Source organism: Coregonus lavaretus, assembly GCF_964263955.1.
Source record: "Coregonus lavaretus genome assembly, chromosome: 31".
NCBI classification, from domain to species: Eukaryota; Metazoa; Chordata; class Actinopteri; order Salmoniformes; family Salmonidae; genus Coregonus; species Coregonus lavaretus.
In genome coordinates this window covers 11,284,111-11,297,429 of record NC_140018.1, presented here as the reverse complement: position 1 = coordinate 11,297,429, position 13,319 = coordinate 11,284,111, and the positions used below count along the sequence as shown (strand labels likewise).

At 47.1% G+C, this 13,319-nt stretch overlaps 1 protein-coding gene across 1 annotated transcript in view; it reads left to right on the top strand.

Annotated features, from left to right (window-relative positions):
* LOC311106761 (ena/VASP-like protein) overlaps positions 1-13,319 on the top strand; it is a gene marked incomplete at both ends in the record, with an annotated part of 34,500 nt that overhangs the window by 5,510 nt on the left and 15,671 nt on the right. The window contains 3 exons of the mRNA XM_084149155.1: positions 8,554-8,626; positions 10,591-10,655; positions 10,947-11,236. Coding sequence (XP_084005281.1) covers positions 8,554-8,626; positions 10,591-10,655; positions 10,947-11,236 — 428 coding nt within the window. The remainder of the gene's footprint in view (positions 1-8,553; positions 8,627-10,590; positions 10,656-10,946; positions 11,237-13,319) is intronic.

The following is a 13,319-nucleotide window of genomic DNA, read 5'->3' as shown; positions in this document are numbered from 1 at the left end:
GACTCTGTCTGGCCAGTATCAGTATGTAGCAGTATGGATACTCTGTCTGGCCAGTAGTAGTATGTAGCAGTATTGAGACTCTGTCTGGCCAGTAGCAGTATGTAGCAGTATGGAGACTCTGTCTGGCCAGTAGCAGTATGTAGCAGTATTGAGACTCTCTGGCCAGTAGCAGTATGTAGCAGTATGGAGACTCTGTCTGGCCATTAGCAGTATGTAGCAGTATGGAGACTCTGTCTGGCCATTAGCAGTATGTAGCAGTATGGAGAATCTGTCTGGCCAGTATCAGTATGTAGCAGTATGGAGACTCTGTCTGGCCATTAGCAGTATGTAGCAGTATGGATACTCTGTCTGGCCAGTAGCAGTATGTAGCAGTATGGATACTATGTCTGGCCAGTAGCAATATGTAGCAGTATGATTACTCTGTCTGGCCAGTAGTAGTATGTAGCAGTATTGAGACTGTCTGGCCAGTAGCAATATGTAGCAGTATGGAGACTCTGTCTGGCCAGTATCAGTATGTAGCAGTATGGATACTCTGTCTGGCCAGTAGCAGTATGTAGCAGTATGGATACTTTGTCTGGCCAGTAGCAATATGTAGCAGTATGATTACTCTGTCTGGCAAGTAGCAGTATGTAGCAGTATTGAGACTGTCTGGCCATTAGCAGTATGTAGCAGTATGGAGACTCTGTCTGGCCAGTATCAGTATGTAGCAGTATGGAGACTTTGTCTGGCCAGTAGTAGTATGTAGCAGTATTGAGACTCTGTCTGGCCAGTAGCAGTATGTAGTAGTATGAAGACTCTGTCTGGCCAGTAGCAGTATGTAGCAGTATGGAGACTCTGTCTGGCCAGTAGCAGTATGTAGCAGTATGGAGACTCTGTCTGGCCAGTAGCAGTATGTAGCAGTATTGAGACTATGTCTGGCCAGTAGCAGTATGTAGCAGTATGGAGACTCTGTCCGGCCAGTATCAGTATGTAGCAGTATGGATACTATGTCTGGCCAGTAGTAGTATGTAGCAGTATGTAGCAGTATGGATACTCTGTCTGCCCAGTAGCAGTATGTAGCAGTATTGAGACTCTGTCTGGCCAGTAGTAGTATGTAGCAGTATTGAGACTATGTCTGGCCAGTAGCAGTATGAAGCAGTATGGAGACTATGTCTGGCCAGTAGCAGTATGTAGCAGTATTGAGACTGTCTGGCCAGTAGCAGTATGTAGCAGTATGGAGACTCTGTCTGGCCATTAGCAGTATGTAGCAGTATGGATACTCTGTCTGGCCAGTAGCAGTATGTAGCAGTATGGATACTATGCCTGGCCAGTAGCAATATGTAGCAGTATGATTACTCTGTCTGGCCAGTAGCAGTATGTAGCAGTATTGAGACTCTGTCTGGCCAGTAGCAGTATGAGGCAGTATTGAGACTATGTCTGGCCAGTAGCAATATGTAGCAGTATGGAGACTCTGTCTGGCCAGTAGCAGTATGTAGCAGTATGGATACTCTGTCTGGCCAGTAGCAGTATGTAGCAGTATTGAGACTCTGTCTGACCAGTAGCAGTATATAGCAGTATGGAGACTCTGTCTGGCCAGTAGCAATATGTAGCAGTATTGAGACTCTGTCTGGCCAGTAGCAGTATGTAGCAGTATGGAGACACTGTCTGTCCAGTAGCAGTGTGTAGCAGTATGTAGCAGTATGTAGACTCTGTCTGGCCAGTAGCAGTATGTAGCAGTATTGAGACTCTGTCTGGACAGTAGCAGTAATTAGCAGAATTGAGACTTTATCTGGCCAGTAGCAGTATGAGGCAGTATTGAGACTATGTCTGGCCAGTTTCAGTATGTAGCAATATGGAGACTCTGTCTGGCCAGTAGTAGTATGTAGCAGTATGGAGACTCTGTCTGGCCAGTATCAGTATGTAGCAGTATGGAGACTCTGTTTGGCCAGTAGTAGTATGTAGCAGTATTGAGACTCTGTCTGGCCAGTAGCAGTATGTAGAATCTGTCCGGCCAGTAGCAGTATGTAGCAGTATTGAGACTCTGTCTGGACAGTAGCAGTCATTAGCAGTATTAAGATTCTGTCTGGCCAGTAGAAGTATGAGGCAGTATTGAGACTATGTCTGGCCAGTAGCGGTATGTAGCAGTATTGAGACTCTGTCTGGCCAGTAGCAGTATGTAGCAGTATGGATACTCTTTCTGGGCAGTAGCAGTATGTAGCAGTATTGAGATTACGTCTGGCCAGTAGCAGTATGTAGCAGTATGGAGATTCTGTCTGGCCAGTAGCAGTATGTAGCAGTATTGAGACTGTCTGGCCAGTAGCAGTATGTAGCGGTATTGAGACTCTGTCTGGCCAGTAGCAGTATGTAGCAGTATGGAGACTCTGTCTGGCCAGTGGCAGTATCTAGCAGTATTGAGACTCTGTCTGGACAGTAGCAGTATGTAGCAGTATTGAGACTGATGCACAGTAGCAGTATGTAGCAGTATTGAGACTATGTCTGGCCAGTAGTAGTATGTAGCAGTATTGAGACTCTGTCTGGCCAGTAGCAGTATGTAGCAGTATGGAGACTCTGTCTGGCCAGTGGCAGTATCTAGCAGTATTGAGACTCTGTCTGGAAAGTAGCAGTATGTAGCAGTATTGAGACTGATGCACAGTAGCAGTATGTAGCAGTATTGAGACTATGTCTGGCCAGTAGTAGTATGTAGCAGTATTGGGACTCTGTCTGACCAGTAGCAGTATGTAGCAGTATGGATACTCTGTCTAGCAAGTAGCAGTATGTAGCAGTATTGAGATTCTGTCTGGACAGTAGCAGTATGTAGTAGTATTGAGACTCTGTCTGGCCAGTAGTAGTATGTAGCAGTATTAACACTATGTCTAGCCAGTAGCAGTATGTAGCAGTATGGAGACTCTGTCTGGCCAGTAGCAGTATGTAGCAGTATGGTTACTCTGTCTGGCCAGTAGCAGTTGTAGCAGTATTGAGACTCTGTCTGGCCAGTAGCAGTATGTAGCAGTATGGAGACTCTGGCCAGTAACAGTATGTAGCTGTATGGATACTCTGTCTGGCCAGTAGCAGTATGAGGCAGTATTGAGACTATGTCTGGCCAGTAGCAGTATGTAGCAGTATGGAGACTCTGTCTGGCCAGTAGCAGTATGTAGCAGCATTGAGACTCTGTCTGGCCAGTGGCAGTATGGATACTCTGTCTGGCCAGTAGCAGTATGTAGCAGTATTTAGACTAGGTCTGGCCAGTAGCAGTATGTAGCAGTATGGATACTCTGTCTGGCCATTAGCAGTATGTAGCAGTATGGATACTCTGTCTGGCCAGTAGCAGTATGTAGCAGTATGGAGACTCTGTCTGGACAGTAGTAGTATCTAGCAGTATTGAGACTCTGTATGGCCAGTAACAGTATGTAGCAGTTTTGAGACTCTGTCTGGCCAGTAGCAGTATGTAGCAGTATGGATACTCTGTCTGGCCAGTAGCAGTATGTAGCAGTTTGGAGACTCTGTCTGGCCAGTAGCAGTATGTAGCAATATTGAGAGTCTGTCTGGCCAGTAGCAGTATGGATACTTTGTCTGGCCAGTAGCAGTATGTAGCAGTATGGATACTCTCTCTGTCTGGCCAGTGGCAGAATATAGCAGTATGGATATTCTGTCTGGACATTAGCAGTATGTAGCAGTATTGAGACTCTGATGGACAGTAGCAGTTTGTAGCAGTATTTAGACTATGTCTGGCCAGTAGCAGTATGTAGCAGCATGGAGACTCTGTCTGGCCATTAGCAGTATGTAGCAGTATGGATTCTCTGTCTGGCTTTGAGTAGTATGTAGCAGTATGTTTACTCTGTCTGGCCAGTAGCAGTATGTAGCAGTATTGAGACTGTCTGGCCAGTAGCATGATGTAGCAGTATGGAGACTCTGTCTGGCCATTAGCAGTATGTAGCAGTATGGATACTCTGTCTGGCCAGTAGCAGTATGTAGCAGTATGGAGACTCTGTCTGGACAGTAGTAGTATCTAGCAGTATTGAGACTCTGTATGGCCAGTAACAGTATGTAGCAGTTTTGAGACTCTGTCTGGCCAGTAGCAGTATGTAGCAGTATGGATACTCTGTCTGGCCAGTAGCAGTATGTAGCAGTATTGAGACTCTGTCTGGCCAGTAGCAGTATGTAGCAGTATGTAGACTATGTCCGGCCAGTAGCATGATGTAGCAGTATTGAGACTCTGTCTGGACAGTAGCAGTAATTAGCAGTATTGAGACTCTGTCTGGCCAGTAGCAGTATGAGGCAGTATTGAGACTATATCTGGCCAGTAGCAGTATGTAGCAGTTTGGAGACTCTGTCTGGCCAGTAGCAGTATGTAGCAATATTGAGAGTCTGCCTGGCCAGTAGCAGTATGGATACTTTGTCTGGCCAGTAGCAGTATGTAGCAGTATGGATACTCTCTCTGTCTGGCCAGTGGCAGAATATAGCAGTATGGATATTCTGTCTGGACATTAGCAGTATGTAGCAGTATTGAGACTCTGATGGACAGTAGCAGTTTGTAGCAGTATTTAGACTATGTCTGGCCAGTAGCAGTATGTAGCAGCATGGAGACTCTGTCTGGCCATTAGCAGTATGTAGCAGTATGGATTCTCTGTCTGGCTTTGAGTAGTATGTAGCAGTATGTTTACTCTGTCTGGCCAGTAGCAGTATGTAGCAGTATTGAGACTGTCTGGCCAGTAGCATGATGTAGCAGTATGGAGACTCTGTCTGGCCATTAGCAGTATGTAGCAGTATGGATACTCTGTCTGGCCAGTAGTAGTATGTAGCAGTATTGTGACTGTCTGGCCAGTAGCAGTATGTAGCAGTATGGAGACTCTGTCTGGCCAGTAGCAGTATTGAGACTCTGTCTGGCCAGTAGCAGTATGTAGCAGTATTGAGACTCTGTCTGGCCAGTAGAAGTATGTAGCAGTATGGATACTCTGTCTGGCCAGTAGCAGTATGTAGCAGTATGTAGCAGTATGGATACTCTGTCTGGCCAGTAGCAGTATGTAGCAGTATGTAGCAGTATGGATACTCTGTCTGGCCAGTAGCAGTATGTAGCAGTATGGAGACTCTGTCTGGCCATTAGCAGTATGTAGCAGTATGGATACTCTGTCTGGCCAGTAGCAGTATGTAGCAGTATGGAGACTCTGTCTGGACAGTAGTAGTATCTAGCAGTATTGAGACTCTGTATGGCCAGTAACAGTATGTAGCAGTTTTGAGACTCTGTCTGGCCAGTAGCAGTATGTAGCAGTATGGATACTCTGTCTGGCCAGTAGCAGTATGTAGCAGTATTGAGACTCTGTCTGGCCAGTAGCAGTATGTAGCAGTATGTAGACTATGTCCGGCCAGTAGCATGATGTAGCAGTATTGAGACTCTGTCTGGACAGTAGCAGTAATTAGCAGTATTGAGACTCTGTCTGGCCAGTAGCAGTATGAGGCAGTATTGAGACTATATCTGGCCAGTAGCAGTATGTAGCAGTTTGGAGACTCTGTCTGGCCAGTAGCAGTATGTAGCAATATTGAGAGTCTGTCTGGCCAGTAGCAGTATGGATACTTTGTCTGGCCAGTAGCAGTATGTAGCAGTATGGATACTCTCTCTGTCTGGCCAGTGGCAGAATATAGCAGTATGGATATTCTGTCTGGACATTAGCAGTATGTAGCAGTATTGAGACTCTGATGGACAGTAGCAGTTTGTAGCAGTATTTAGACTATGTCTGGCCAGTAGCAGTATGTAGCAGCATGGAGACTCTGTCTGGCCATTAGCAGTATGTAGCAGTATGGATTCTCTGTCTGGCTTTGAGTAGTATGTAGCAGTATGTTTACTCTGTCTGGCCAGTAGCAGTATGTAGCAGTATTGAGACTGTCTGGCCAGTAGCATGATGTAGCAGTATGGAGACTCTGTCTGGCCATTAGCAGTATGTAGCAGTATGGATACTCTGTCTGGCCAGTAGTAGTATGTAGCAGTATTGTGACTGTCTGGCCAGTAGCAGTATGTAGCAGTATGGAGACTCTGTCTGGCCAGTAGCAGTATTGAGACTCTGTCTGGCCAGTAGCAGTATGTAGCAGTATTGAGACTCTGTCTGGCCAGTAGAAGTATGTAGCAGTATGGATACTCTGTCTGGCCAGTAGCAGTATGTAGCAGTATGTAGCAGTATGGATACTCTGTCTGGCCAGTAGCAGTATGTAGCAGTATGGATACTCTGTCTGGCCAGTAGCAGTATGTAGCAGTATGGATTCTCTGTCTGGCTTTGAGTAGTATGTAGCAGTATGTTTACTCTGTCTGGCCAGTAGCAGTATGTAGCAGTATTGAGACTGTCTGGCCAGTAGCATGATGTAGCAGTATGGAGACTCTGTCTGGCCATTAGCAGTATGTAGCAGTATGGATACTCTGTCTGGCCAGTAGTAGTATGTAGCAGTATTGTGACTGTCTGGCCAGTAGCAGTATGTAGCAGTATGGAGACTCTGTCTGGCCAGTAGCAGTATTGAGACTCTGTCTGGCCAGTAGCAGTATGTAGCAGTATTGAGACTCTGTCTGGCCAGTAGAAGTATGTAGCAGTATGGATACTCTGTCTGGCCAGTAGCAGTATGTAGCAGTATGTAGCAGTATGGATACTCTGTCTGGCCAGTAGCAGTATGTAGCAGTATGGATACTCTGTCTGGCCATTAGCAGTATGTAGCAGTATGGATTCTCTGTCTGGCTTTGAGTAGTATGTAGCAGTATGTTTACTCTGTCTGGCCAGTAGCAGTATGTAGCAGTATTGAGACTGTCTGGCCAGTAGCATGATGTAGCAGTATGGAGACTCTGTCTGGCCATTAGCAGTATGTAGCAGTATGGATACTCTGTCTGGCCAGTAGTAGTATGTAGCAGTATTGTGACTGTCTGGCCAGTAGCAGTATGTAGCAGTATGGAGACTCTGTCTGGCCAGTAGCAGTATTGAGACTCTGTCTGGCCAGTAGCAGTATGTAGCAGTATTGAGACTCTGTCTGGCCAGTAGAAGTATGTAGCAGTATGGATACTCTGTCTGGCCAGTAGCAGTATGTAGCAGTATGTAGCAGTATGGATACTCTGTCTGGCCAGTAGCAGTATGTAGCAGTATGGATACTCTGTCTGGCCAGTAGCAGTATGTAGCAGTATGTAGCAGTATGGATACTCTGTCTGGCCAGTAGCAGTATGTAGCTGTATTGAGACTGTCTGGCCAGTAGCATGATGTAGCAGTATGGATACTCTGTCTGGACAGTAGCAGTAATTAGCAGTATTGAGACGCTGTCTGGCCAGTAGCAGTATGAGGCAGTATTGAGACTATGTCTGGCCAGTAGCAGTATGTAGCAGTATGGAGACTCTGTCTGGCCAGTAGCAGTATTGAGACTCTGTCTGGCCAGTAGCAGTATTGAGACTATGTCTGGCCAGTAGCAGTATGAGGCAGTATTGAGACTATGTCTGGCCAGTAGCAGTATGTAGCAGTATGGATACTTTGTCTGGCCAGTAGCAGTATGTAGCAGTATTGAGACTGTCTGGCCAGTAGCAGTATGTAGCTGTATGGAGACTCTGTCTGGCCATTAGCAGTATGTAGCAGTATTGAGACTATGTCTGGCCAGTAGCAGTATGTAGCAGTATTGAGACTGTCTGGCCAGTAGCAGTATGTAGCAGTATGGATACTCTGTCTGGCCAGTAGCAGTATGTAGCAGTATTGAGACTGTCTGGCCAGTAGCATTATGTAGCAGCATAATGGCCGGAGATTATGAGTCAGGTCCCTTTGTTGTTGTGTGTTATTTTGGAACACTGGCTATAACTGGACCAACCAAAGCAATCAACATCCTCTTTGACCTGTCACTGGTTGCTATGGAGACACTTCCGACAGTAGTGAACAACAGAAGAGATTGTAGTGCACAACTCGTGTCAAACACCACGCCTCGAGGGCCACAATGTCTGTGTGATGATCCTGTCTGTAGCTTTGGTTCAGGCCCACCACATTACCAGTCAAACTGGTACCACTCTCCTCTGTTGATAACTGTGAACCCCTCTCTCTTTTTGTAAAGTCCCACAGGCAGTGCTTGGGCTACGTAACAGGAGTATGTCTGTGTGACGTAAAAAAGAGAGTGAGTGACAGCTGTGATGCAGGTGGGAGTGGTCTACCTGAGCCTCACCTGTCAGGTGGATAAGAGTAGCTGTCATTATACCTCTATCATTCTCTTCCCCCCCCCCCCTCTCGCTCTCTCTCTCTCTCTCTCTCTCTCTCTCTCTCTCTCTCTCTCTCTCTCTCTCTCTATCTCTGCTACTCTCTCTCTCTCTCTCTCTCTCTCTCTCTCTCTCTCTCTCTGCTACTATCTCTCTCTCTCTCTCTCTCTCTCTGCTACTCTCTCTCGCTCTCTCTCTCTCTCTCTCTGCTTCTCTCTCTCTCTCGCTCTCTCTCTCGCTCTCTCGCTCTGTGTCTGGCTGGCACCAACATAAACAATCAAATCAACCATACAAAGAATGTTAACCAATATCTCTGTCTTTTCTTCCTTTCCTTCCTTCCCTCCTTCCCTCCTTCCCTCCTTCCCTCCCTCCTTCCCTCCCAGGCCCAGCAGTCCAGCTGGGGTCCAGAGTCCAGAATGGGCCCACTACAGACGAGATGGAGGTGCAGAGAGCAAGGTAAGGCATCGAGGTCATCACCCAACATCCACACAACATTCACACAACATTTTCCAGAGAGAGTATCACTGTGGATGTCAGCATGGCAAAGACATGAAAGACATCAGACACAACATCCACTGAACTTCCCTGAAATAATTCCCAACGAGAGGATTAAATCATTAATAACACTGTGTTGTCTGTGTGAGTCTGTCAGCATAGACTGTACGATATAGAGTGGTCTGTCTGTCACGCAGGAGTCAGTCAGCTATCAGGCAGCAGCGCCCCTGTCCACATGACCCCCATCTGTCCTCATCAAGCTTTTATTCCTCTCCTCCCTCTCCTACCTCTGTTCTCGCTCTCTCTGTCTCCTTACAGGATTAACAGACAGGAGGACGAGAGGGAGAGTAGCAGAGAGAGAGAGAGAGAGAGAGAGAGAGAGAGAGAGAGAGAGAGAGAGAGAGAGAGAGAGAGGAATGATAGAGGTATAATGACAGCTAAACATGGGAAGTACTAAGCCATGGTGGGCAGATTGTGGAGAATAGATGTTAATATCAGATTTATGCTCCAGGACTTTTAGACTCTTCAGAGAGGTACAGTAACTCAAGCTGTTTCTGCAATCTATCTCTATCTCTAGGCCCTCAGGGAATTACAGGACCAGCCAGCCTTTATAACCTGAGCTATTTCTGCTCCGCTTATCGTTTCATCTCAACTCCAAATGCCAAAGCAGAACAGAACAAATATGATTGTAATGTGCGTGTGTGTGTGTGTTTGTGTGTGTGTGTGTGTGTGGAGCCTCCTCCAGTGGTAACAGTCAGTATAACAGAGTGTATCTCCCAGGCCTGTGGCTGCTGGGTCAGCACATCTTCTCTCCAACAAGACACACAGCTGGAAAATTCCACATCCTCTCTGTGCTCTCTCTCTCTCTTTCTCGCTCTCTCTCGCTCCGCCCAGAGCTCTGACATATGCTTCTCACATCAGAGGGGGAGAAGGGAAGAGAGGGAGGGAGGGAGGGAGGGAGGGAGGGAGGGAGGGAGGGAGGGAGGGATGGAGGGAGGGAGAGAGGGAGAGATAGAGAAAGAGTAAGAGGGGGTAAAGGAGGAGAGAGCGGGAGAAGGAGAAAGGGAAGCCTGCAGCATAGTGAACAGCAGGGAGAGGATCTATCTTGTCATGGAAGTTCATATGTAGCACTACTTGTCCATGTACTGTACATAAGCAGACATCAATTCAGGCTACTTATACCACATGCCATCATTTTACCAGACCTTGGACAGCGGGAGACCTGGAGGGTTGGAGGACTGGAGAACTGTAGAGCTGTAGGATTGTAGGGCTGGGGAACTGGAGGGTTGGAGGGTTGGAGGGTTGGAGGGCTGGAAGGTTGGAGGGTTGTAGGGCTGGGGGACTGGAAGGTTGGAGGGTTGGAGGGCTGGGGGACTGGAGGGTTGGAGGGTTGTAGGGCTGGGGGACTGGAGGGTTGGAGGGTTGGAGGGCTGGGGGACTGGAGGGTTGGAGGGTTGTAGGGCTGGGGGACTGGAGGGTTGGAGGGTTTGAGAACTGGAGGGTTGTAGGGCTGTATGACTGGAGGACTGGAGGGTTGTAGGGCTGGAGGACTGGAGGGCTGGAAGGTTGGAGGGTTTGAGAACTGGAGGGTTGGAGGGCTGTATGACTGGAGGACTGGAGGGTTGTAGGGCTGGAGGACTGGAGGGCTGGAGGGTTGGAGGGTTTGAGAACTGGAGGGTTGTAGGGCTGTATGACTGGAGGACTGGAGGGCTGGAGGGTTGGAGGGTTTGAGAACTGGAGGGTTTGAGAACTGGAGGGTTGGAGGGCTGGAGGTTTGGAGGGCTGGAGAACTGGAGGGTTGGAGGGCTATAGGCTAGCTGACTGTGGTATATACTTATACAATTGAAATACTGTTGTCTGTGCTATGACAGTCGTATAATGGAGGTGGGCTGATTGACTGACTGACTGACTGTGTGTCTCTCCAGACAGGTTATGGAGCAGCAGCAGTTGCAGGCACACATGGAGAGGGAACGACGATCCTCGAACCCAGGTGAGGAAACGCTGAACTCAACCCACTGAATAATTAAATACTTTTTTTGTAACCTTTACATTTTTTAAGTACATTTTGAAAAAATGTAAGGTTGTCTTTACAGTTTGGCATTATCAAGTGTCTCAAGTGCCTGATGTGAACGCATATTCGCTTTCAAATCAGACACTGCTGCACCTCCACCTAAGACTTACCCCACATCAATGTTTTACCAGTGTTTTATGTTAAATGTCCTGTGACATTATAAAGAATGTCTTCTGACCTCTTTCTCTCTCCCTCTCTCAATTTCACTAGGTTCTCCTTTCCAAGGCCATCCCGGTGTGCTTTCTGTAGCCCCCCCAGCTCCCATGCCTCCCCCCATGTCCATGGGCTGTGGCCCCCCCTCTTTAGGTGGAGGCCCCCCCTCCCTGGGTGCCCCTATGCCTCCTCCCCCTCCCGGCCCCCCTCCCCCCTCTGCAGGTGCTCCCCCGCCTCCCCTGCCTCCACCGCTGCCCATGGGTGGAGGGGGACAGGGTGAGGAGGCTCCCGCCCCAACGGGACTCGCCGCCATGATCGCTGGAGCCAAACTGCGCCGCGTCAATAGAGTAAGATGCCAATCAAACCAATCACAATGTAACATAACATATCACATGGACCTCCCCTTTGTGATCTACAGTATAGACACAGACTATCTATTGATACCTCCATAGACATTGGGATGTCAGAGCATCCTATGGGGGTTTATAAAGACGTAATGAGCTTTATAGTAGTGACGATATGGCAAAGGCAAACATACTGCGTGTGTATCTCAATAGTCTAAAGCAGTGGTCACCAACCGGTCCATCTTCAAGGTATTCCTAGTCAATCACCAAACATTTCTGTAGACAAGCCAATGATAAAGGCTTGCACTCCTTTTTTTTATTGTGTTGTGCTGTTGGTGGTAGGTGGACTTGATTCAGACGCCCTGCGCACCGGGTAAGCAAAGTGTTCCCATTTTTAACCTTTTAATTTGTCTGAAAAGACAAACTCCGCCTTACCGGGTGACCGGGAGATCTGTGGCTAAATCGAGTTCGCCTACTGCGCTGGCCAATCGGATAGCTCAAATCACCCGTGCCTACAGCTTCCAGCAAAGTTTGATACTGGCTTACATGAGATTTCATAACTTTTTTAAACCATGGAAATGTCTAGGAGCAACAATGACTCAGATGCGAAGTGGTAGGCCACATAAGCTCACATTTCCATGGCCGAGCAGCCGCACACAAGCCTAAGATCACCATGTGCAAGGCCAAGCGTCGGCTGGAGTAGTGTAAAGCTCGCCGCCATAGGACTCTGGAGCAGTGGAAAGGCGTTGCCAGGAGAACGCTACCTTCCCAAATGCATAGTAACAACTCTAAAGTTTGGTGGAGGAGGAATAATAGTCTGGGGCTGTTTTTCATGGTTCGGGCTAGGCCCCTTAGTTCCAGTGAAGGGAAATCTTAACGCTACAGCATACAATGACATTCTAGACGATTCTGTGCTTCCAACTTTGTGGCAACAGTTTGGGGAAGGGCCTTTCCTGTTTCAGCATGACAATGCCCCCGTGCACAAAGCGAGGTCCATACAGAAATGGTTTGTCAAGATCAGTGTGGAAGAACTTGACTGGCCTGCACAGAGCCCTGACCTCAACCCCATCGAACACTTTTGGGATGAATTGGAACGCAGACTGCGAGTCAGGCCTAAGCGTTCAACATCAGTGCCTGACCTCACTAATGCTGTTGTGGCTGAATGGAAGCAAGTCCCCGCAGCAATGTTTCAACATCTAGTGGAAAGCCTTCCCAGAAGAGTGGAGGCTGTTATAGCAGCAAAGGGGGGACCAACTCCATATTAATGCCCATGATTTTGGAATGAGATGTTTGACGATCACATACTTTTGTCCATGTAGTGTAAAAGTGTTTAGAAACATATTATATTCTTATTTAAAATATAAGTGACTCCAAAATGACACCATACATTATTTACCATTCATTTCTATTGGGCACAAAATAATCTGAAACAAAACCAAAACAAACAGCAAATGCATCCAACAAACTTGTAGTCACAAGCTTGCGTGCTATGAATGTGGGCTCAAATACTTAACTTTTTACTACTTTAATACACATACAAATGAATTTGTCCCAATACTTTTGCTCCCCTAAAATGAGGGGACTATGTACAGAAAGTGCTGTAATTTCTAAACGGTTCACCCGATATGGATGAAAATACCCTCAAATTAAAGCTGACAGTCTGCACTTTAACTCCATAGTCATTGTTTGATTTCGAATCCAAACTTTTGGAGTATAGAGCCAAAAGAAGAAACAATGCTTCACTGTCCCAATAATTACAGAGGGCACTATAATTCATATCATAGGCCTAATAGTACTGTAGAGCTCTTTTATTATTGGTTTCAGGTATGTTATGCCAAGGCCAGAGTGACAACCAACAGTACGGCAGGCCCCCAGGGCCAGGACTGAGCAGCCCAGCAGCTAGAGATTGCCTAAATAGGTATCTCCCCTGACATGTTTTCAATACAGACTCCTTTTGTCGTACAGTATTCCATATAAGGCATCCAGACCTTATGAAAGTTGCACAGTATACCTTTAACTCTGTAATAAATCAAATGTGATAGTGATACATAACTTGACATTTCTGCCATCCATTGTGACATTATGG